The following is a 25058-nucleotide window of genomic DNA, read 5'->3' as shown; positions in this document are numbered from 1 at the left end:
GGTTTCACTATGTTGGCCAGGCTGGTCTTGAACTCCTGATCTCAAATGATCTGCCTTGGTCTCCCAAAGTGCTGGGATTATAGGCATGAGCCACCACGCCCAGCCAAGGGACAAAAACCTTTTCGCAGAAAAACATTTTTATACAACTTAACCAGAAAGCTTCATTTCAGGTTCAGGAAGTGGAAGGGGCAAAACCCTGGATTTTCACAAATTTCCAAAATGGGCTTATATAACTCTCCACCCTTTTCTTTTCTTTTTCTTTTAGAGACAGGGTCTCACTCTGTTGCTCAGGCTGAAGTGCAGTGGTGTGATTATAGCTCACTGTAACCTTGAACTCCTGGGCTCAAGGGACCCTCCCATCTCGGCCTCTTAAAGTGCTGGGATTACAGGTGTCTGCCATTGCTCTTGGTTCGCCACCAACCCTTTTCATTCTGATCATTTCTCTAGTGAGCTGCGTAGAAGAAATAATGCCTTTTGAGGGACAGTTGCATTTAACAGACAGCCTTACTAAGGCGAGTACATCAGGGCAAAGATGCAGGAAGGACAATCAGGCTATTAGTCTGTTGTTGCAAATTGCAACAAATCGAGAAAGTCAGACACTGATCAACTGCAGTGAAACATTTGGTGGGTGATTTTGAGAGTCCCATCTGCAGGAGTGGGTGGAAGGATCACGGTCCCTGTTAGGTATCCTCTCTCGGCTTGTTGCTTTGGGCAGGAATCACAAGTTAGGAAGGAATCAGCACTAGAAATGCAGAACTAGCCGGGCTCAGTAGCTCACGCCTGTAATCCCAACACTTTGGGAGGCCAAGGCAGGAGGATCACCTGAGACCAAGAGTTCGAGACCAGCCTCGCCAACATGGCAAATCCCTGTCTCCGCTAAAAAATACAAAAATTAGCTTGATGTGGTGGTGCACGCCTGTAGTCTTAACTACTTGGGAAGCTGAGGTGGGAGAATCACTTGAACCTGGGAGGCAGAGGTTGCAATGAGCCAAGATCACACCATTGCACTCCAGCCTGGGCAACATTGCAAGACTGTCTAAAAAAAAAAATCCGGGTCTGGTGGCTCATGCCTATAATCCCAGCACTTTGTGAGGCCAAGGCGGACAGATCACCTGAGGTCGGGAATTCGAGACCAGCCTGACCAACATGGTGAAACCCCATCTCTACTAAAAATACAAAATTAGCCAGGCTTGGTGGCACATGCCTGTAATCCCTGCTACTTGGGAGGCTGAGATAGGAGAATCGATTGAACCTGGGAGGTGGAGGCTGTGGTGACCCAAGATCGCGCCATCGCACTCCAGCCTGGGCAACAAGAGCAAGACTCCGTCTCAGAAAAAAGAAAAAGAAAAAGAAATGCAGAGCTGAAGAGCAGTCCAATGTAAATGGTCCCATCAGAGAGGAACTCTCTCATCATGGACATCTGCAAGTGACCCAGACTGTCCAGCAGCATCCACGATGTTTGCACAGCGTATGTATGGCCCCAGGGAGGGATGTCTCTAATCTGCCAGGGTCCTAGAGTTAAAGTCCTGTCTTACCCAGTTTTTTAGTTCATGCTGAGACTGAAACAGCACACAGCAGACAGCATCAGGTTTCAGCCTTTTTTTTTTTTTTTTTTCCTTCTTTTTTTAAGACAGGGTCTCGCTCTGTCACCCAAGCTGGAGTGCAGTGGTGCCATCATAACTCACTGCAGCCTCGACCTCTTGGACTCAAGCAACTGTCCCATTGCAGAGCTTTCAGTTTGGGGTCAGGTTTGGGCAACTAGAATTTGTGAATTCAGGATTTTCTTCTGCGGTAGCTAAGAAGCCAAGAGGCTGTGTGTCTCGAGGCTAAGAGCGAAGCGAGGCTTTCTTAAGCCCTTTAAGTCTGTCAGTTTCAGAGCCCAGGTGGACTTCCGTAAAAAGATCCCCATCAGCTAGAAAATCATGACTCTAAGGGTCAGCTGTGTGGTTTCACAAGCGCTCATTAGCAACTAAAAACTGCTTTTTAAAACCCTGAAAGTGTGTCTCCATTTAGAGATTGCCTCTTTTTCATGTTTTTTTTTTTTCCCAGAAGTTCTAATATTAGCAAACACTATAGTAAGAACCATCAGTTACTGAGACTTGTTCCATTTTACTTATTTATTTATTTATTTATTTAGCAACGGGGTCTCACTCTGTTGCCCAGCCTGGAGTGCAGTGGCACAATCTCGCATTGCAACCTCCATCTCCCGAGTTCAAGCAATTCTCCTGCCTCAGCCTCCCAAGTAGCTGGGACTACAGGTGCCTGCCACCATGCCCAGCTCATTTTTGTATTTTTAGTAGAGACGGTGTTTCACCATAATGGTCAGGCTGGTCTCGAACTCCTGACCTCAGGTGATCTGCCCGCCTCAGCCTCCTAAAGTGCTAGGATTACAGGCGTGAACCACTGCACCCAGCCTAATTTTTGTATCTTTAGTAGAGACGGGGTTTCGCCATATTGGCCGGGCTGGTCTTGGACACCTAATCTCAAGTGATCCTACCGCCTTGGCCTCCCAAAGTGCTGGGATTACAGGTGTGAGCCACTGGGCCCTGCCTTATTTATTTTTGATACAAGTTCTCACCCTGTTCCCCAGGCTGGAGTGCAGTGGCATGATCATAGCTCACTGCAGCCTTGAACTCCTGGACTCAAGTGATCCTCCCACCTCAGCCTCCTGAGTAGCTGGGGGCTACAGGTGCTCACCACCAGGCCCGGCTCGGTGAATGCTTTTCTGCACACTAGGATATTGTCAGGGACGGGTCCTATGAACCCATCTGATCAGTGAGCTTCTTGAGCAAGGCCTCTGGAATCCACCTCTGCATGGTTGGGCATAAAGAACAGAGACAGGCCGGGCGCGGTGGCTCAAGCCTGTAATCCCAGCACTTTGGGAGGCCGAGGCGGGTGGATCACGAGGTCAGGAGATCGAGACTATCTTGGCTAACATGGTGAAACCCCGTCTCTACTAAGAAAAAAAAATACAAAAAACTAGCCGGGCGTGGTGGCGGGCGCCTGTAGTCTCAGCTACTTGGGAGGCTGAGGTGGGAGAATGGCGCGAACCCGGGAGGCGGAGCTTGCAGTGAGCCGAGATCACGCCACTGCACTCCAGCCTGGGAGCACAGCGAGACTCCATCTCAAAAAAAAAAAAAAAAAAAAAAGAACAGAGACAGTCACACCTTGTCACCGAGCCCAGCTCGAACAGGGAGCATCGGGGAGGGGACTCCAGATACCAGGCTCTGCAGGCTCCCCTCCTTGCTCTCTGCCCACACATGGGAATGGCATCTAGGGGTGCACCCAGCATGGGACTGAGACCCACAGTGTTGGGGACAGAGTTCCTACCTCTGCCCCGCTGAGCCAGATGCCTGCCAGCCTTTGCACCCCACTACTGTTGATGACACATTTCCTTGAGTCAGTAAACATTGGCCTTTGTGCTTAGGATATAAGCCAGGGCAGGGTCCAGGAGTGGGGGTTTGAGCTGGCCATAGCAATCAAAGGGACAAGATGTTCCTGCTGGCCTGGAGGGGGTAGGCGGGCTACACAGAGCTCTTCTCCTCCATGGGAACCTTCTGGGCCTGTGAGCTCCACCCTGGGCCACCTCCACTCAAGTTTTTCCAGTTGGAAATGTATTTATTTATTATTACTACTATTTGAGATGGAGTCTCCCTCTGTCACCCAGGCTGGAGGGCAGTGGGGTGATCCCCGCTCACTGCAATCTCTGCCTCCTGGGTTCAAGTGATCCTCCTGCCTCAGCCCCCTGAGTAGCTGGGACTACAGATGTGCACCACCACGTCCAGCTAATTTTTGCATTTTTAGTAGAGATGAGGTTTTACCATGTTGCCAGGCTAGTCTCAAACTCCTGGCCTCAAGTGATCCTCCCGCCTTGGCCTCCCAAAGTGCTGGGATTACAGGTGTGAGCCACTGTGCCTGGCCCCAATTGGAAATTTAGACTCAAGGAGCTGAGGTGGACACTGGGGGCCCACTGGGCAGGCCCAGGACAGGCAGAATAAGGAGATGGGAACACCTCGCCTGCCTTCTGAATGGCCCAGAAAATAGAGAAAAGGAGGGAGAAGTGCTCTGCACTGGTGCAATGAGATCCAACTTCAGAATCAAATAGGCCAGAGTTTGGGGCTCTGCTCTTACCAGTTCCATGACCTTGGAGACATGTGTTCACCTCTCCAGGCCTCAGTTTCCCCATCTGATGGGGATATCAATATCTCCCATTTGTATAGAGGGCAGTCTAGCAATTTAAAATGTGAGTGCTGGCATTAGAACAGCCTGGTTCACGGTCCAGTTCTTCCCTGCCGTTTGCTAACCACATGGCCTAGGAATGTTCTCAGCTGTCCGGATGAATTATAACCAACACTGAGAGAGAGTGTCCTGTGTGCCAGGTCCTATTCCAAAGAGCATGCTTATCTCCTTTAATCCCCACCACACTATTCTTGCTCCTGTTTTACAAATGAGGCTCGGAGGGATATGGTGATTTTCCCAAGTCACACCATATGTAGCAGAGCCAGGATGCAAACCTTCTCCTACCGTGCCTCTAACAGCTATGAAATACAGCACTTTCATCCTGAATAGAAACCACATACTTGCTTTGCAAACAGGACTTCGGGGCCAGTCTCCAAATTCCCCCTCAAATTTCCTCTAGGCAAGAGTTCTGGAGCCACCACTGCACTCCAGCCGACCTTGGCTTCTGAGCTTTGGATTCTGGGCGGTAATGGTCACGGTCCCACTGTCCTGGAAAAGCTTGCCCTTGGCTTCTGGCCCTGACTCTGCCTCCCACTGACTAGTGGACGTCACTCCCCCTTTCTGGGCCTGGCAACACCATCCTGTTCAATGAGGCTGCGGCTGGATCAGAGGCCCCCAGGCCCGGAACCTTCCAGGGCTGGGCTCAGCTCCCTACCCCATCCCCCAGGTATGCCAGGAGGCCTGGGCGGGACCTGCTTGGGGTTAAATACTCCAGCCCAGCACTCCCCAGGCCGCTAGTCCCAGTCTTCGCAGCAGGCAGTTTGACTAAGATCAATCATGGTAAGTGCCATGACTATGTCCCTTTGGGTGGGACATCTTCAGTAACACTTCCAGAAGCACCTTGTGTTGGAGCCTACAAGTCTCACTGTCCTTCTCTTTCTCCTTAGACGACTTACAGTGACAAAGGGGCAAAGGTAAGCAGGGGAAATGTGGGAAATGTAGGGGCCGGGGTCTAGAAGGGGGTTGGAGTGCAGGGAGACTGGGGTTTTATCAGTAGAAGAGGAAGGACTGGAGTGGATATGTGACATGCATGACTGCACACTCAGCTTTACCCCTGGGGCTCCCCCAGACTAAGCTGGACTCAACCTCACCCTCCTAACAAACTTGTATCCTGGCCAGGCATGGTGGCTCACGCCTGTAATCCCAGTGCTTTGGGAGGCCAAGGCAGGCGAATACTTGAGGTCAGGAGTTCGAGACCAGCCTGGTCAACATGAGGAAACCCCTGTCTCTACTAAAAATACAATAATATAGCCGGGCGTGGTAGCGTAACCCTGTAATCCCAGCTACTCGGGAGACTGAGGTGGGGGGATCACTTGAACCTGAGGATCGCTTGAACCCAGGAGGCGGAGGTTGCAGTGAGCCGAGATTGCACCACAGCACTCCAGTCCAGCCTGGGCAACAGAGCAAAACTTCATCTCAAAAACAAAAACAAAACTTGTACCCCTTCTTAAATGACTGCCAATCTCTTAATCCCATTTGGAAGTTCTTTCTAAGGTCTAACTTAAATCCATATTGCTGCAACGTAAGGCTATTTCCCTGTGTGAAACCGTGGCAGGCCTCCTGAGGGGGCTTCCCCGTCCAAGACACCCAGGAGCTCAACTTCCACATGAAAAACCTCTTTTGAGGCTTGGCAAGGCTGCATGAGGTTCCACTGCTCCTGAGTTCTGTGGTTGAGGCTGGGATAAGGAGGGTGGCTAGGGGACATTACTCTACCCGCACTTTTCTAGACTCACTTTCAGGGACTCAGCCTCACCTCTTCTCTCCTTCTGCAGCCTGAGAGAGGCCGATTCCTCCACTTCCACTCCGTGACCTTCTGGGTTGGCAACGCCAAGCAGGTAGAAGCCGGGGCAAGGTACTGGAGTGAGCAGAGAGGAGGGCAGAGGGCCACCTGACAAGGGCAGGCCTCCAGCAGGTCTGTGATTGGCCCTTGGGAGGGAGGATCAGGCCAGGGGTGGGCCAGATGCTCTGAATCCTAATTACACCAGCTCGAAAGTTATCTGTCAGCAAAATGTGCAGGCAGCAGTCTTTCTTCCCAGGAGGGTCTCTGCACCTGAGGCAATAGGGCCGGCAGGCTGAGGGGGACCAGGGGCTCTCTTCCGGAAGTCCCCCAGGCTGGCCCCTTGACCCTCATGAACCCTGCTGCAACCCTGTGATTCAGGCCGCGTCATTCTACTGCAGCAAGATGGGCTTTGAACCTCTAGCCTACAGGGGCCTGGAGACCGGTTCCCGGGAGGTGGTCAGCCATGTAATCAAACAAGGGAAGGTGAGTTGCCACCCCCAGGACAGCCCCCAACCCCTGCCTGGCCAACATGGTGAAACCCCATCTCTACTAAAAATACAAAAATTAGCTGGGCATGATGGTGGCCGCCTGTAATCCCAGCTATTCAGGAGGCTGAGGCAGGCAAATCGCTTGAACCCAGGAGGCGGAGCTTACAGTGAGCCAACATCGTGCCACTGCACTCCAGCCTGGGCGACAGAGCGAGACTCCGTCTCAAAAACAAAACCAATACCAAAAACAAACAAACAAAAAACCCCAACAACAACAGCAAAAAACATACAATTCAGCTCCCACCGACCCCCCTGCTGGCACCTTTGTACAGCCATGCAACAGGGTCCCTCCTAGTTTCATTTCCTCCTCAGCCTGGCCCAACACTGACCCCACAGGTGCTCAGAAAACCTGGGCTATCAGAGGAGGAATTTTAAGTAGTGCCTTGACTGATGGGGTCCCTGGAGTTCTCTCCCCAAGAGAGACCTGACCTGGCAGCTCCTCTGAGGATCCAGAGGGGGTCTGGCATGGCTGCAAGCCCCATCCCTCAGGACCAGTGTGGGAAACTAAGGCAGAGAAGGAGCTAGAACCCAGGTCCAGGAGTCCTTTTGCTCCATCAGGGGTGTCTTGGGTCAGCAGGGAGGGGCTGATGGGTGCACCTCCCCATGCCCCCCTTAACCACTAGCCACACCCCCTTCTCCTTGTGTTTTAGATTGTGTTTGTCCTCTCCTCAGCACTCAACCCCTGGAACAAAGGTGAGGTGCCCGGGGAGGGTGGACTTGTGGCTCTGTGGGTGGGGTCCGGGTTTGGGGAGGGTAGATGCATGGCTCCATGGGTGGGCTCTGGGTTCAAGGCCTGGATGGAGACTGAAAGCCAGGTGAGGGGACCTAGACTCCAGTGCCATCCCCTCCCTGCCGGCCATAGAGATGGGGGATCACCTGGTGAAACACGGCGATGGAGTGAAGGACATCGCGTTTGAGGTGGAAGATTGTGACTACATCGTGCAGGTGAGAATGCACCTGGACACACTGGGAGACGAAGTCCTCCGTCTGCCATGGGGACCCCATTGGTCAGGGCTGGAAGGACACTGCTGCATCACAGTGACAAGCCCAGATGCTAGTGTGACACACACCTGGGCTCGGGGGGTGTCCTGTCCTCTCCTGTGTGTCCTCACTTTCTCTGAGCCTCAGTTTCCACAGCTGCCAGATGGGGCTAACCACAGCTGGGTTGTCAAAGGAGGAAATTCGATCAGAATCACCATTTCCTTTTTTTTTTTTTTTTTTTTTTTTATAATGAGACGGGGTTTTGCTCTTGTTGCCCAGGCTGGAGTGCAATGGCATGATCTTGGTTCACCGCAACCTCTGCCTCCCGGATTCAAGCAATTCTCCTGCCTCAGCCTCCTGAGTAACTAGGATTACAGGCATGTGCCACCACACCCAGCTAATTATGTATTTTTAGTAGAGACAGGGTTTCTCCATGTTGGTCAGGCTGGTCATTTCCTTTTTTTTTTTTTTTTTCTTTTTCTTTTTCTTTTTCTTTTTTTGCGTCAGAGTCTTGCTCTGTCACCCAGGCCGGAGAGCAGTGGTGCGATCTTGGCTCACTGCAACCTCCACCTCCTAGATTCAAGTGATTTTCCTGCCTCAGCCTCCCCAGTAGCTGGGATTACAGGCGCGCGCCTCCACGCCCAGCTAATTTTTGTATTTTTAGTAGAGATGGAGTTTTGCCATATTGGCCAGGCTGGTATTGAACTCCTGACCTCAAGTGATCTGCCCACCTTGGCCTCCTAAAGTGCTAGGATTACAGGCGTGAGCCATTTTGCCTGACCTCAGAATTACCATTTCTTGAGCACAACTCTAAACCAAACACTGTACCCAAGAGGCAGCCTAGAGATTCAGAGTGTGCATTCCAGAGCCAGGCTGTCCAGGTCTGAATCTTAGCTGTGTGACTTCAGGCAAGTGAATTAATGTCTCTGTGCTTCAACGTCCTCACCTAGAGAATGGAGATGATAATACTACTTTTTCATAACGTTGCTGCGAGGATGAACAAGGTTAGCATCTGGAACAGAGCCTGGTGCATGATATAAGCACTGTCAGGCAGTACAGTTTTGCTAAATAAATGCATGAATCATCTTCTTATTCTCATCCAACCATTCTTTTACAGATGGTGAAACTGAGGACTAGAGAGGGGGAATGATCACAGGGGGAGTTAGCAGAGGCAGGACAGACACCCATCCTTACCTAGTTTGTCTCCCATAGCCCCAACTCTGGGCCTGGGCCTCAGTTTCCCTTCTTGCCAAACGAGCATGAGTATTGGGGGTAATGAGTGAAGCTGCCTGGGGTTCCTACCTGGGGCTGGAGAAACTGGAGGGGCCTGCAGGACCACACAGAGGCCTCCTGGCAGGAGCAGCAGGCAAGGGTTCTGGAAGTCTCCGGCCCTCACCACTTCCCCAATCCCATCTTCTCTGCAGAAAGCACGGGAACGGGGCGCCAAAATCGTGCGGGAGCCCTGGGTAGAGCAAGACAAGTTTGGGAAGGTGAAGTTTGCTGTGCTGCAGACGGTGAGTTGCCTTTGGTGGCCCCACCCCTCCTGCTGTCGGCACCACTGAGATGCCAGGAGCCCCACAGCTGACTCCATCAAACCATCCCACCCATGGGCCTCGGAGCACAGACATTGTCCCTCAAGTCTGTCCCGCATAATGCCTGGCCCAGTGTACAGGGGCTGTAGGAGCCACCAGCCACTCCTCCCAGGCTTCCCTTCCTCCCAGGGTGGGAGGATGACAGCAAGGGGGTGAAGGCAGGGGCTCTGAAGAAGGGAGAAGGATGGGGTCTGAGGACATGAGATCCCACACGAGCTGTGTGACGTTGGGCATATTACTGTACCTCTCTATGACTCTGTTTAAATGAGCAAGGACTGGAACTGGAACGCTTATGTGATCTGGGACATGCGCTCAACTTTCCTGTGCCTCCACAGGATCTTTTTTTGTTTTCCTCAAATTTTTTTTTTTTTTTTAAAGACGGAGCCTCGCTCTGTCACCCAGGCTGGAGTGCAGTGGCGTGATCTCGGCTCACTGCAACTTCCGCCTCCCAGGTTCAAGCGATTCTCCTGCCTCAGTCTCCTGAGTAGCTGGGACCACAGGTGCCCGCCACCACACCCGGCTAATTTTTTCTTTTTTGTATTTTTAGTAGAGACGGGGTTTCACCGTGTTAGCCAGGATGGTCTCAATCTCCTGACCTGGTGATCCGCCTGCCTCAGCCTCCCAAAGTGCTGGGATTACAGGCATGAACCACTGCGCCCGGCCTTTTATTTTTCTTTTTTCAGATGGAGTCTCACTCTGTTGCCCAGGCTGGAGTGCAGTCGCGTGATCTCAGCCCACTGCACTGCCCTCTGCCTCCTGGGCTCAAGTGATTCTCCTGTCTCAGCCTCCCGGGGATTGCAGGCGTCTGCCACCACGCCAGGCTAATTTTTGTGTTTTTAGTAAACACAGGGTTTCGCCATGTTGTCCAGACTGGTCTCAAACTCTTGACTTCAAGTGATCCCCCTGCCTCGGCCTCCCAAAGTGCTGGGATTACGGGCATGAGCCACCGTGCCCGGCTGTTTTCTTTGATTTTTTTTTTTTTTTTTTTTTTGAGACGGAGTCTCACTCTGTCGGGAGTGCAGTGTCACGATCTTGGCTCACTGCAAGCACCCACTGCCCTCAGGGTTCACACCATTCTCCTGCATCTGCCTCCCGAGCAGCTGGGACTACAGGCGCCTGCCACCATGCCCGGCTAATTTTTTGTATTTTTAGTAGAGGTTTCACCGTTTTGGCCAGGATGGTCTCAATCTCCTGACCTCGTGATCCGCCCGCCTTGGCCTCCCAAAGTGCTGGGATTATAGGTGTGAGCCACCGCGCCCGGCCTCTTCAACTTTTATTATAGGTTCTGGGGTACATGTGCTGGATGTTCAGGTTTGTTACATAGGTAAACGTGTGCATGGTGGTTTGCTACACAGATCATCCCATCACCTGGGTATTAAGCCCAGCATCCATTAGCTACTCTTCTTGGTGTGCTCCCTCCCTGACCTCCCGCCTCTGACAGGCCCTAGTGTCTGTTGTTCCCGTGATGTGTCCATGTTTTCTCATTGCTTAGCTCCCACTTCTAAGTGAGAACATGCAGTGTTTGGTTTTCTGTTCCTGTGTTAGTTTGCTGAGGATAACGGTTTCCAGCTCCACCCATGTCCCTGTAAAGGACATGATCTCGTTCCTTTTCATGGCTGCAAACCTCAGTATCTTCAGCTATGACTCCTCATAGGGTCATCGTAAGGATCCAAGGAGCCACCATGCCAAGCTGTTTTCTTCAATTTTTTTCTTTTTTTTTGGGTGCAGTGGCTCACGCTCATAATCCCAGCACTGTAGGAGGCTGAGGTGGGCGAATCTCTTGAGGTCAGGAGTTAGCCTGGCCAACATGGTGAAACCCCACCTCTACTAAAAAAAAATACAAAAATTAGCCAGCCGTGGTGGTGTGCACCTGTAGTCCCAGCCACTTGGGAGGCTGAGGTGAGAGAATCAGTTGAACCCAGGAGGCAGAGGTTGCAGTGAGCCGAGATTGCACTGCTGCACTCCAGCCTGGGTGACAGAATAACACTCTGTCTCAAAAAAAAAAAAAAAAAAAAAAGGATCCAATGAGGTCATTTGTGTATAGCACTTAGAACAGTGCCTAGCACGTTAGACACTCAGCAAAGACGACCAATTCTGTTTAGCACCTGTGTTTCCTTTTTTTTTGAGATGGAGTCTCGCTCTGTCGCCCAGGCTGGAGTGCAGTGGTGCGATCTCGGCTCACTGCAAGCTCCACCTCCCGGGTGCAGGCCATTCTCCTGCTTCAGCCTCCCAAGCAGCTGAGACTACAGGCGCCCGCTACCATGCCCAGATAATTTTTGTATTTGTAGTAGAGATGGGGTTTCACAATGTTGGCCAGGATGGTCTCGATCTCCGGACCTCGTGATCTGCCTGCCTCGGCCTCCCAAAGTGCTGGGATTACAGGCATGAGCCACCACGCCTGGCCAGCACCTGTGTTACTGTAATACAGAGACAATTGTAGCTCTTACCTCCTCCAGATTAAATTCAACATAAAGGGCTAGGCACAGTGGCTCACACCTATAATCCCAGCAGTTTGGGAGACTGAGGCAGGAGGATCACTTCAGGCCAGGAGTTCGAGACCAGCCTGGGCAAGATAGGGAGACCCTATCTCTACAAAAATTAAAAATACAAATAAAAAATAAATAGGCCAGGTGCAGTGGCTCACACCTGTAATCTCAGCAATTTGGGAGGCCAAGGCAGGAGGACTGCTTGAGCCCAGGAATTTGAAACCAGCCTGGACAACAAAGTGAGACCCCATCTCTACAAAAAATTAAAAATTGGCCAGGCATGATGGAGCATGCCTGTGGTCCCAGCTACATGGGAGGCTGAGGTGGGAGGATTGCTTGAGTCCAGGAGATGCAGGCTGCAGTGAGCCATGATCACACCACTGCACTCCAGCCTGGTTGACAGTGAGACTCTGTCTCAAAAATAAATAAATAAAAAAATTTTTTGTAAAGTTAAAAATAAAATTAAACATAAAAATGGTTAAAGTATGCCTGTAATCCCAGCACTTTGTGAGGCTGAGGCAGGTGGATCACCTGAGGTCAGGAGTTTGAGACCAGCCTGGCCAATGTGTCAAAACCCTGTCTCTACTAAATATACAAAAATTAGCTGGGCATGGCAGGTGCCTGTAATCCCAGCTACTTGGGAGGCTGAGGCAGAAGAATCACTTGAAGCCGGGAGACAGAGGTTGCGGTGACCCAAGGTTGTGCCACTGTACTCCAGCCTGGGCGACAGAGCAAGACTCCGTCTCAAATAAATAAAGAAAAATAAAAAAAAATTAAAAAGTTTAAAAAATTAAACATAAAAATGGTTAGAGTGTGCCTGTAATCCCAGCACTTTGGGAGGCCAAGGTGAGTGGATCACTTGAGGTCAGGAGTTCAAGAACAGCCTGGCCAACATGATAAAACCCCATCTCTAGTAAAACAACACTAAAAGTAGCCAAGTGTGGGGCTGGGCGCAGTGGCTCACGCCTGTAATCCCAGCACTTTGGGAGGCCGACATGGGCAGATCACCTGAGGTTGGGAGTTCGAGACCAGCCTGACCAACATGGAGAAACCCCGTCTCTACTAAAAATACAAAGTTAGCTGGACGTGGTGGCACATGCCTGTAATCCCAGCTACTTGGGAGGTTGAGGCAGAAGAATCACTTGAACCTGGGAGGCGAAGGTTGCGGTGAGCCAAGATCGCACCATTGCACTCTAGCCTGGGCAACAAGAGCAGAACTCTGTCTAAAAAAAAAAAAAATTAGCCAGGAAAATTAGCCGGGTGTGGTGGCACATGCTTGTAGTCCCAGCTATTTGGGAGGCTGAGGCAGGAGAATCTCTTGAACCCAGGAGGAGGACGCTGCAGTGAGCCAAGATCATGCCACTGCACTCCAGCCTGTGCAACAAGCAAGACTCCATCTCAAAAAAAAAGCCTGGGTGCAGTGGCTCACGCCTGTAATCCCAGCACTTCGGGAGGTTGAGGTGGGCCCGGCATGGTGGTGCACGCCTATAATCCCAGCTACTCAGGAGGCTGAGGCAGGAGCATCACTTGAACCTGGGAGATGGAGGTTGCAGTGAGCTGAGATCATGCCAAGGCACTCCAGCCTGAGTGACAGAGCGAGACTTTGCCTTAAAAAAAAAAAAAAAAAAAGTGGCTAAAGTGACTGACAGAGCTCTTCAGTATAATATTTTTGTTTTTTTGTTTTTCGAGACAGAGTCTCACTCTGTCGCCCAGGCTGGAGTGCAGTGGCGTGATCTCCGCTCACTGCAAGCTCCGCCTCCCGGGTTTACGCCATTGTCCTGTCTCAGCCTCCTAAGTAACTGGGACTACAGGCACCCACCACCACGCCCGGCTAATTTTTTGTATTTTTAGTAGAGATGGAGTTTCATCGTGTTTACCAGGATGGTCTCGATCTCCTGACCTCGTGATCCACCCGCCTCCACCTCCCAAAGTGCTGGGATTACAGGCGTGAGCCACCGCACCCGGCCACTCTTCAGTATAATTTAATCCAGTGCCCTCCTGCGTTCTTCATCTAGTTGACCTACTGAAATAAATGAAGTAGGTGCTTCATTGAGCACCTCCCCTGTGCCAGGCACTGAGCTTGGTGCTGGGTACACCACAATGAGCAAAACAGTGTCCCTGCCCTCACAGAAACTCTCAAACAAGTGACAGATTGCAGTTTGTTTCAGAAAGGAGAAGTGACTTGCCCAAGATCACGCATCTGGTTAGGGTCAGATACGGGTTGGAACCCAGGGCTACGTTAGCGCTATGAAATGTGCTCTGTCCTCGGCGGGGATGGGTGCCCAGGGGCCGAGCCAGGCTGTTTTCCATCCGTAGTATGGGGACACCACACACACCCTGGTGGAGAAGATGAACTACACCGGCCAATTCTTGCCTGGATATGAGGCCCCAGTGTTCATGGACCCCCTACTTCCTAAACTGTGAGTGTCTCTCGGGGCAGAGGTGGGTGGAAAGCCCTGAGGTACTGTGAAAAGTAATGCCCCTTCCTCCATGTCCACTGTGCATGTGTGTTGGGGCAGAATGGAGCCCACTAGGAAATTCCTGGAAGTCCTTGGGGGTGCTTGAAGAGGTGGCATAGAAGCTGAGACCATGGCCTCTGCAACCAAACTTTCCCGGGTTCAAATCTCAACTCTGTTACTTCACAGCCATTTCGCCCTGGGCAAGTCGCTTCATCTCTCTAGACCTCAGTTTCTTCATCTGTAAAATGGGGACCGTAATAGTATACGAGTTGACAAAATAAAATGTCCAGCCCATAGTAAATGCTACATAAGTGTGAGGCTGGGCGCGGTGGCTCACACGTGTAATCCCAGCACTTTGGGAGTCTGAAGCAGGAGGTTCACTTGAGCTCCAGAGTTTTAGACCAACCTGGGCAACAAAAGAATCTGTCTTTGTGTAGAGACTCCATCTCTACCAAAAAATAAAACTCCGAAAACAGAAGTGTGAGCTATTATTATTATTGAGGGGTCATGGAGAAGGGAGCAATCTGGGGGGTAGCCACCTTCTCACCCCCATTTTCTTCCCTTCCCAGGCCCAAATGCAGTCTCGAGATTATCGACCACATTGTGGGAAACCAGCCTGATCAGGAGATGGTGTCCGCCTCCGAATGGTGAGACCCTGGCCCTCTCTCTCTGCGTGAAGATGACGGGTCCCCATGGTGGAATGGCCCACTACCTGGTCCTTGCAGTAAAGTGGAAAATACAACTGGGTGCAGTGGCTCACAACTGTAATCCCAGCATTCTAGGAAGCCGAGGTGGGAGGAGCACTTGAGGTCGGGAGTTCAACACCAGCCTGACCAATATGGAGAAACCCTGTCTCTACTAAAAATACAAAAACTCGGTGGGCGAGGTGGCGGGCGCCTGTAATTCCAGTTACTCAAGAGGCTGAGGCAGGAGAATCGCTTGAACCCTGGAGGTGGAAGTTGGGCAACAGAGTGAGACTCCACCCTGCGCAACAGAGAAAGACTCTGTCTCCAAAAAATAAATGAATAAAATAAAATAGACCGGGCACAGTGGCTCACGCCTGTAATCCCAGCACTTTGGGAGGCAGAGGCGGGTGGATCACCTGAGGTCAGGAGTTCAAGACCAGCCTGACCAACATGGCGAAACCCCATCTCTACTAAAAATACAAAAATTAGCTGGATGTGGTGGTGTGTGCCTGTAGTCCCAGCTACTTGGGAAGCTGAGACAGGAGAATTGCTTGAACCAGGGAGGTGGAGGTTGCAGTGAGCTGGATTACACCACTGCACTCCAGCCTGGGTGAGAGAGCGAGACTTTATCTAAACATAAGTAATAATACTAATAATAAAATAAAGTAAAATAAAATGGAAGTGGAAAATACAGCACAAAATGATGGGAGTTAGCCTGAGGCCACTGATGCATTTATTCACTATAAAACTGTCAACATGGAGACCAGTGGACTTGAGGCCCAAAGCAACCCACAGGCCCTCCCTGAGGAACCCTGGGGGCATCACAGTCCATGGAGGCTTGGAGGAAGGCTGCCACAACCCAGAGGAAAAAGCAAGGGCCTTTCTCTCTTTTTTTTTTTTTTTTTTTGAGACGGAGTCTCGCTGTGTCGCCCAGGCTGGGGTGCAGTGGCGCGATCTCAGCTCACTGCAAGCTCCGCCTCCTGGGTTCACGCCATTCTCCTGCCTCAGCCTCCGAGTAGCTGGGACTACAGGTGCCCGCCACCACGCCCAGCTAGTTTTTTGTATTTTTAGTAGAGACGGGGTTTCACCATGTTAGCCAGGGATGGTCTTGATCTCCTGACCTCGTGATCCACCTGCCTCGGCCTCCCAAAGTGCTGGGATTACAGGCGTGAGCCACCGCGCCCGGCCTGCAAGGGCCTTTTTCTCAAAACACTTTACTTCCATCTGTGGGAGCCTTGCCATCCTGTATGTATTTCATTCCAAGACACTTCCACTTGAAGGAAAAGTGTCATCATAAAGGCACAAATCTAGGCTGGGCGTGGTGGCCCATATTTGGAATCATAGCACTTTGGAGGCCCAGGCAGGTGGATGGCTTGAAGCCAGGAGTTCAACACTAGCCTGGGCAACATAGTGAGACCCCATCTCTACAAAAAATATGGCTGGGCACAGTGGCTCATGCCTGTAATCCCCGCACTTCGCGAGGCTGAGGCAGGTGGATCACCTGAGGTTAGGAGTTCGAGAGCAGCCTGACCAACACAGTGAAACCCTGTCTCTACTAAATACAAAGAATTAGTTGGGCATGGTGGTGCATGCCTGTAATCCCAGCTACTTGGGAGGCTGAGGCAGGAGAATCGCTTGGAACCAGGAGGTGGCAGTTGCAGTGAGCCAAGATTGCATCACTGCATTCCAGCCTGGGTGACAAGAGCGAAACTCTGTCTCAAAAAACAAAAAATAAAAATACCCAAAAATTGGCCGGGCGCGGTGGCTCAAGCCTGTAATCCCAGCACTTTGGGAGGCCGAGACGGGCGGATCACGAGGTCAGGAGATCGAGACCATCCTGGCTAACACGGTGAAACCCCGTCTCTACTAAAAAATACAAAAAATTAGCCGGGCGAGGCGGCGGGCGCCTGTAGTCCCAGCTACTCGGGAGGCTGAGGCAGGAGAATGGCGTGAACCCGGGAGGCGGAGTTTGCAGTGAGCTGAGATCCGGCCACTGCACTCCAGCCTGGGCGACAGAGTGAGACTCCGTCTCAAAAAAAAAAAAAACACAAAAAAAAACAAAAAAACAAAAAAAAACCCAAAAATTATCCAGGTGTGGTGGCACACGCCTGTAGTCCCAGCTACTTGGGAAGCTGAGGTGGGAGGAGGAATTGAGCCTGGAGGTTGAGGCTGTAGTGAGCCGAGATTACACCACTGCACTCCAGCCTGGGCAACAGAGTGAGACTTTGTCTCGAGCAACAACAACAACAGAAAGATCTAAATCTCTGATGGGTATGGTGGCAATGGCATCTCCTTTCTGGAGCCTGCTCAGGGACAGATTCTGGAAGGTGGAAACGGGGTGATGGAGGCCGTCCCTGGAGGCGCTCAGAGCAGATGTGTCCCACCGCCCACCCTACAGGTACCTGAAAAACCTGCAGTTCCACCGCTTCTGGTCTGTGGATGACACGCAGGTGCACACAGAATATAGCTCTCTGCGATCCATTGTGGTGGCCAACTATGAAGAGTCCATCAAGATGCCCATCAATGAGCCAGCGCCTGGCAAGAAGAAGTCCCAGATCCAGGTGAGGCTGCCCCTGGCTGGGGGAAAGGGGAGCAGGGAAGAGGTCTGGGGGCTCTTGCAGGGTCAGGGATGTGGGTGACGGGGCAAATGACAGTGGTCTCCTTGTTTCCCTCCCCCAGGAATATGTGGACTACAACGGGGGCGCTGGGGTCCAGCACATCGCCCTCAACACCCAAGACATCATCACAGCGGTTAGAACCCCCTTCCCCGTCCGAATTCCTCTCTCATTTAGAGCCAGGGACGGTCTCTGCAAAATCAAGAGACGAGTGGCGGCAGTCCTGGGCCCACTTCTCTGGGCTGGGAGACTGACAGACACCCTCACTGCTTCCTGCAACTCATGGGCAGGCATAGCCCCACCCACCCCAGAGAGTTCAGTCTCCACAGAACCCCTGGGCTTTGGAAGTGGCAGGTGCCAGGGTATCAGGAAGCCTGGGTGATGGTCCCAGTTCTGCCAGTGGCTTGCTCTGTGTCTCTGGGAGATTCAGTGCTGTCTGTGGACTTTAGTTGCCTTACCTTAAAAATGAGGAAATCAGGGCTGGGCACAGTGGCTCATGCCTGTAATCCCAGCACTTTGGGAGGCCAAGGCAGGGGGATCACCTGAGGTCAGGAGTTTGAGACCAGCCTGGCCAACATGGTGAAACCCCGTCTCTACTAAAAATATAAAAATTATGTGGGCGTGGTGGCAGGCGCCTGTAATCTCAGCTTCTCGGGAGGCTGAGGCAGGAGAATCGCTTGAACTTGGGAGGTAGAGGTTGCAGTGAGCCAAGGTTGCACCACTGCACCCCAGCCTGGGTGACAAGAGTGAAACTCCACTTCAGAAAGAAAAATAATAATAAATAAAGGAAATTAGGACTGGGCACAGTGGCTCATGCCTGTAGTCCCAACTACACAGGAGGCCAAAGCAGAAGGATTGTTTGAGCCCACAAGTTAGAGGTCAGCCTGGCAAAATAATGGGACCCTGTCTCCGCAAAATAAACAAAATTAACCAGGCTTGGTGGCTCATGTCTGTAGTCCTAGCTACTTGGGAGGCTGAAGCAGGAGGATCCATTTAGCCAAGGATTTCAAAGCTGCAGAGAGCTATGATTGAGTCACTTTACTGCAGCCTAGGTGACAGAGAGTGAGGCCCTATCTTCCCCCAACCCTAAAAAAAGAATTTTTTTTTTTAAAGAGGAAGTTAGGGGGTTGGGCATGGTGGCTCATGCCTGTAATCCCAGCACTTTGGGTAGCCAAGGCAGGCAGATCACTTGAGGTCAGGAGTTTAAGACCAGCCTGGCCAACGGGGTGAAACTGCATCTCTACTAAAAATACAAGAATTAGCTGGTTGTGGTGGTGCATGCCTGTAATCCCAGCTACTCGGGAGGCTGAGGCGGGAAAATCACTTGAACCCAGGAGGTGGAGGTTGCAGTGAGCCAAGATCGTACCATTGCACTCCAGCTAGGCAACTCAGAGAGACTCCTTCTCAAAAAAAAAAAAAAAAAGGAGGAAATTAGGCTACAAGATTGATTTTGTCCTTTCAGCCAGATTAAATGTTCTGCATCTGTAGATCCAGACAGATGGAGCATGGGGAGGCTGGGTCCTACGCCTTCCTTAAGTGACACTATGTCAGAGTGGACAAGAGCCTGGACTGTGCCAATCGAGTTCACTGCATGACCTTAGCAACTTCATTCGTTCATTCACTCAACAGATGTTTATTGAGCATCTACTATATACCAGGCACTATCTTAGGTACTTAGGATACATCCGCGAATAACAGTTTCTGCCCTTGTAGAGCAATAAACAAAATAAGTAAAATATAAATGCTAGATGGTAGAGAGCACCCAGGAAGAAAGTAAAGCAGGGAATTGGGACAGCAAGGGTGAAGGGCATAGCACATTTAAATTGGGGGGTCAGGCACTTTGGGAGGCCAAGGTGGGAGGACTGCTTGAGCTCAGAAGTTCGAGACCAACCTGGGCAACACAGTAAGACCTCATCTTTACAAAAAAATCAAAAAATTAGCCAGGTGTGGTGGTGCACACCTGTGGTTCTAGTTATTCAGAAGGCTGAAGTAGGAGGATCACCTGAGCCTGGGGAGGTTGAGGTTGCAGTGAGCTACGATCATGCCACTGCACTCCATCCTGGGTGACAGAACAAGATCCTGTCTCTCAAGTATATATACATATATATATACACGCACACACATATATATACACACACACATATACACACACACACATATATATATATACACACACACACACATATATATATATCTTTTTTTCTTTTTTTTTGAGATGGAGTCTTGCTCTATCTTCCAGGCTGGAGTGCAGTGGCACGATTTTGGCTCACTGCAAGCTCCACCTTCTGGGTTCAAGCAATTCTCCTCCCTCAGCCTCCTGAGTAGCTGGGACTACAGGTGCATGACACCACTCCTGGATAACATTTTTTGTATTTGTATTTGTATTTTTAATTTTATTTATTTATTTATTTATTTTGAGACGGAGTCTCACTCTGTCGCCCAGGCTGGAGTGCAGTGGCGTGATCTCGGCTCACCGCAAGCTCTGCCTCCTGGGTTCACGCCATTCTCCTGCCTCAGCCTCCTGAGTAGCTGGGACTACAGTCACCCACCACCACGCTGGACTAATTTTTTTTTTGTATTTTTAGTAGAGATGGGGTTTCACTGTGTTAGCCCAATGGTCTCGATCTCCTAACCTCATGATCTGCCCATCTCGGCCTCCCAAAGTGCTGGGATTACAGGCGTGAGCCAGCACGTCCGGCCTTCTTTTTTGTATTTTTAGTAGAGACAGGGTTTTACCATGTTGGTCAGGCTGGTCTCCAACTCCTGACCTCAAGTAAACTGCCCGCCTCGGCTTCCGAAAATGCTGGGCTTACAGGCATGAGCCACCGCACCTGGCCTAATAGATCCTTAATCTTTTGATGCCTCAGTTTTCCCAGCTATGAAATGAGAGAATAGTCCTCCAGCTGCCTCAAAAGATTGCTGCATGGACATAATGAGGGAATATGTAGAAAGTGCTCAGGCTGGGCGCAGTGGCTCACACCTGTAATCCCACCACTTTGGGAGGCCGAGGTGGGTGGATCATGTGAGGTCAGGAATTCGAGACACACATGGCCAACGTGATGAAACCCCATCTCTACTAAAAATACATAGCTGAGAGTGATGGCGGGCACCTGTAATCCCAGCTACTCGGGAGGCAAGGGCAGGAGAATCGCTTGAACTCAGGAGGCAGAGGTTGCAGTGAGCTACGATTGTGCCACTGCACTCCAGCCTGGGCAACAGAGACTCCATCTCAAAAAAAAAAAAAAAAAAAAGTGCTCTAGGCAGGCACATGGTGAGTGTTCTATAAATCTAGCAGTTGTTCTAACGGGGCCCATGACAGAAGAAAGGGGAAGAGGCCACACGGCATCCTGGCAGTTGAGGGGAGCTAGGATAGGGACCCTGCCTCCTGATGACCCAGCACCTCCACCTGGCTAAGGGAGTTGAACTTGGAGGCCGAAGGCTGACCTCAACTTTGCTCTGAAACAGATTCGCCACTTGAGACAGAGAGGCATGGAGTTCTTATCTGTTCCCTCCACGTACTACAAACAACTGCGGGAGAAGCTGAAGACGGCCAAGATCAAGGTGAAGGAGAACATTGATGTCCTGGAGGTGAGACCCAGGCAGGATCCGCAGCCTTATGGGGAGTACAACCCCTGCGTTCCATCTTTTCAGAAATATCGTCTCAGCCCGGAGGGGAGCCCAGACCAAGTCCCTGCGGGCAAGGGACATTTATTCTGGGGCGTATGTGGAAGGAGGAGACAGATGACAAACAAATAAACAATAAAAGCACTGTCAGAGATAGCCAGTGCAGGAAGTTCAAACAGACGGCCTGGGGCTTCTTTACAGAGAGTGGTCAGGGAGGGCCTCTCTGAGAAGGTGACATTTGAGTGAAGTCTAGATCATGAGCGGGAGCTGACCACGTAAACAGCGGGAAGAAGGGCGTTCATTCCTGGCCAAGGGATCAGCAAGGGCTGAGGGAGGAGCAAGCCCCGAGCGTCTGAGGAACAGAAAGAATAGGCTAGAGTGGATGAGTAGTTTTGAGTGGTGACTTAGGTCAGACAGGTACGCAAGAGCAAGTTCCTCATGTGAGCTGTTATTCAGGAGTCTGGATTTTGTTCTTTTGTGGCCAGAAACCACTGGAGGGTTTTTTGGTTTGGTTTTAGTAGTGTTATTGACATACGTCACATAACATGTCATATTTTTAAGGTGTACAATTCTATGATTTTTAGCTATTTGCTATGTTATGCAACTATCATCAAAATCCATTTTAGGACTGGGTGTGGTGGTTCATGCTTGTAATCCCAGTACTTTGGGAGGACGAGGCGGGCGGATCACGAGGTCAGGAGTTCAAGACCAGCCTGACCAACATGGTGAAACCCTGTCTCTACTAAAAATACAAAAATTAGCCAGGCATGGTGGCACGCACCTGTAATCCTAGCTACTCAGGAGGCTGAGGCAGGAGAATCGCTTGAACTCGGGAGGTGGAGGTTGCAGTGAGCTGAGATCATGCCAGTGCACTACAGTCTGGGCGACAGAGCGAGACTTCATCGCAAAAAAAAACAAAATAAAACAAAATAAACACAAAAGATCCATTGTAGGACTGAGTGTGGTCATTCATGCCTGTAATCCCAGCACTTTGGGAGGCCAAGGCAGGTGGATCACTTGAGGTCAGGAGTTTGAGACCAGCCTGGTCAATATGGCGAAACCTGGGTGTCTACAAAAAGAAAAAAAAAATTAGCTGGGCGTGGTGATCTGTGTCTGTGGTCCCAGCTACAGGGGAGGCTGAAGTGGGAGAATCACTTCAACCCAGGAGGTAAAGGCTACAGTGAGCCATGATCAGGCCATTGCACTCCAGCCTGGGCGATACCCTGTCTAAAAGAAAATCAAAAACAGTTAGGCCAGACACAGTGGCTCATATCTATAATCCTAGCATTTTCAGAGGTTGAGGTGAGAAGGTTGCTTGAGGCTAGGAGTTTAAGACCAGCCTGAGCAACATAGGGAGACCCTGTCTCTACAAAAAAACAGTTTTAAAAAATTAGCTAGGCATGGTGGTTCGTGCCTGTAGTCCCAGCTACTCAGGAGGCTGGGGTGAAAGAATCACTTGAGGCCAGGAGGTCAAAGCTGCAGTGAGCCATGATCAGGCTACTGCATTCCAGCCTGGGCAAAAAATCAATTTTAGAACATTTTTGTCACCCCAGAAGAAATCTTGAGCCTCTCAGTCAGCACCTCCCAACTCTTCTGTTCCCTTCCCCCCTCCCACCCTGGCCCTAGGCATCATTAATCTACCTTCAGTCTCTATAGATTTGCCTATTCTGGACATTTCATTAAAAGGAATCACAAAGGTTGGGCACGATGGCTCACGCCTGTAATCCCAGCACTTTGGGAGGCCGAAGCGGGCAGATCATGAGGTCAGGAGTTCAAGACCAGCCTGGCTAACACGGTGAAACTCTGTCTCTACTAAAAATACAAAAATTAGCCGGGAGTGGTAGCAGGCACCTGTAATCCCAGCTACTGGGGAGCCTGAGGTAGGAGAATTGCTTGAACTCAGGGAGGGAGAGGTTGCAGTGAGCCAAGATCACGCCATTGCACTGCAGCCTGGGCGACAGAGCGAAATTCCGTCTCGGGGGAAAAAAAAAAAAAAGGAATCACAAAATAGGCCTGTTGTGAACAGCTTCTTTCCCATAGCATGTGTTCAAGGTTCATCTGCATTGGGGTGTGTGTCAGTGCTTCGTTCCTTTTTGTGGCTGAAAAATCTCCCATTGTATAGATAGACCACACATTGTTTATGTATTCCTCGTCGATAGATATTTGGGTTGTTTCCACTTTTGGGGTGTTATACATAATGCTACTGTGAACATCTGTGAACAAGGCTCTGTATGGACATGTTTTCAATGCACTTTGGTATATACCTAGGAGTAGCTAGGTCACATGGTAATTCCTTGTTCCTTTTTGTTTGTTTAGAGAGAGTCTTGCTTTGTTTCCCAGGCTGGGGTGCAGTGGTGCAATCTTGGCTCACTGCAAACTCCAGCCTCCTGGGTTCAAGCAATTCTCCTGCCTCAGCCTCCCTAGTAGCTGGGATTATAGGCGCTCGCCACCATGCCCAGCTAATTTTTTTTTGTATTTTTAGTAGAGACAGGGTTTCATCATGTTGACCAGGCTGGTCTCGAACTCCTGACCTCGGGTGATTCACTCGCCTCAGCCTCCCAGAGTGCTGGGATTACAGGCGTGAGCCACCTTGCCCAGGCTAATTTTTTTTTTTTTTTTTTTTTTTTGTAGAGACTGGGTTTCCCCATGTTGGCCAGACTGGTCTCAAACTGAGCTCAGGTGATCCACTTGCCTCAGCCTCCCAAAGTGCTGTGATTACAGGCATGAGCCACCATGCCCAGCCACCCTTTTTTTTTTTTTTTTTTAATCTGTATTTTAAGGAAGCAACACTGTATGTTTAACTTTCTGAGAAGTTACCAGACTGTTTTCCAAAGTGGTTGCACCATTTTACAGTCCCACCAGCGGTACATGAGGGTTCCGATTTCCACTGGAGGATTTTAAACAGGGGAATGACATGATCCGATTTTTAAAAGACCCCTCAGCCGATCATGGTGGCTCACGCCTGTAGTCCCAACACTTTGGGAGGCCGAGGTGGGTGGATCACCTGAGGTCAGGAGTTTGAGACCAACCTGACCAATATGGTGAAACCCCGTCTTACAAAAAATACAAAAATTAGCCGGGCATGGTAGCCTGCGCCTGTAGTCCCAGCTACTCGGGAGGCTGAGACAGGAGAATCGCTTGAACCAGGAAGGTGGAGGTTTCAGTGAGCTGAGATTGCGCCACTGCACTCCAGCCTGGGTAACAGAGCAAGGCTCCGTCTGAAAAAAAAAAAAGGGGGGGTGGTCCTAATAATGTCTGCGGGGAGGATGGATTGTAAGGATACAAGATGAGAAGCAGGCAGCAGTCTTGAATGGTGCCTTAGGAACTGTAGTAGGGGAATGGTAATAGGACAGTTTGGGGATATATTTGGAGGTGGCTGGAACTGCCAGAAAAAGAGGTCATTTCCAGACTTTTGGGGTACAGGAGCCCCTGAGGACTTTCCAAGGATCTCACCGTGCCAGGACAGAGCGCGGGCCAGCCTCCCCTAGCAGAGACCCCTGTCTCCCGCCTAGGAGCTGAAAATCCTGGTGGACTACGACGAGAAAGGCTACCTGCTGCAGATCTTCACCAAACCGGTGCAGGACCGGCCCACGCTCTTCCTGGAAGTCATCCAGCGCCATAACCACCAGGTACCACTTGTCCCCGGCAGGCCCAAGGGGACAGGCAGCTAGTACACTCGGTTTTCTGGGTCCCTGGCTCATCTCCTCTCTTTCCCGCCCCAGGGTTTTGGAGCCGGCAACTTCAACTCACTTTTCAAGGCTTTCGAGGAGGAGCAGAACCTGCGGGGCAACCTCACCGACTTGGAGACCAATGGGGTGGTGCCCGGCATGTAAGCCCCGCCCACCGCCCTCCCCACAGAGGCCCCGCCCACCCGCAGACACAGCCACGCCCTCTGATTCTGGAACTCGCCCAACTTCCCTACTGGCTGCTCCCCTTGGGTCCCGCCCACCAGTAGACTCGGCCCCCAAGGCTCCGCCCACCATGACCACGCCCCTCGGCGGGCCGCCCTCTGCTCCAGCCCTCCGGATTAAAGCATGCCCCGGTCCAA

The 25058-nt window shown here is 51.0% G+C and overlaps 1 protein-coding gene across 1 annotated transcript; it reads left to right on the top strand.

Moving 5' to 3' along the window:
* Positions 1 to 4846: 4846 nt before the first annotated feature.
* On the top strand, positions 4847 to 25058 carry HPD (4-hydroxyphenylpyruvate dioxygenase). The gene is made up of 14 exons (XM_003907295.3): positions 4847 to 5019; positions 5127 to 5153; positions 6012 to 6074; positions 6398 to 6502; positions 7218 to 7260; positions 7430 to 7512; positions 8973 to 9062; positions 13943 to 14046; positions 14655 to 14732; positions 17170 to 17332; positions 17451 to 17522; positions 20852 to 20974; positions 24523 to 24639; positions 24733 to 25058. The coding sequence occupies exons 1-14, from the start codon at positions 5017 to 5019 to the stop codon at positions 24841 to 24843; spliced, it is 1182 nt and encodes a 393-aa protein (XP_003907344.2). The 5' UTR covers positions 4847 to 5016; the 3' UTR covers positions 24844 to 25058.

Source organism: Papio anubis, chromosome 9 (assembly GCF_008728515.1).
Source record: "Papio anubis isolate 15944 chromosome 9, Panubis1.0, whole genome shotgun sequence".
NCBI classification, from domain to species: Eukaryota; Metazoa; Chordata; class Mammalia; order Primates; family Cercopithecidae; genus Papio; species Papio anubis.
The sequence above is the reverse complement of the archived record's forward strand: the minus strand, read 5'-3'. Positions and strand labels throughout refer to the sequence as shown.

Bases quoted from the DNA above. Each gene is read 5' to 3' on its own strand.
- HPD (XM_003907295.3), top strand. The intron at 6,075-6,397 runs GTAGAAGCCGGG...CCTGTGATTCAG, and splicing joins GGGTTGGCAACGCCAAGCAG to GCCGCGTCATTCTACTGCAG. The intron at 24,640-24,732 runs GTACCACTTGTC...TTCCCGCCCCAG, and splicing joins TCCAGCGCCATAACCACCAG to GGTTTTGGAGCCGGCAACTT.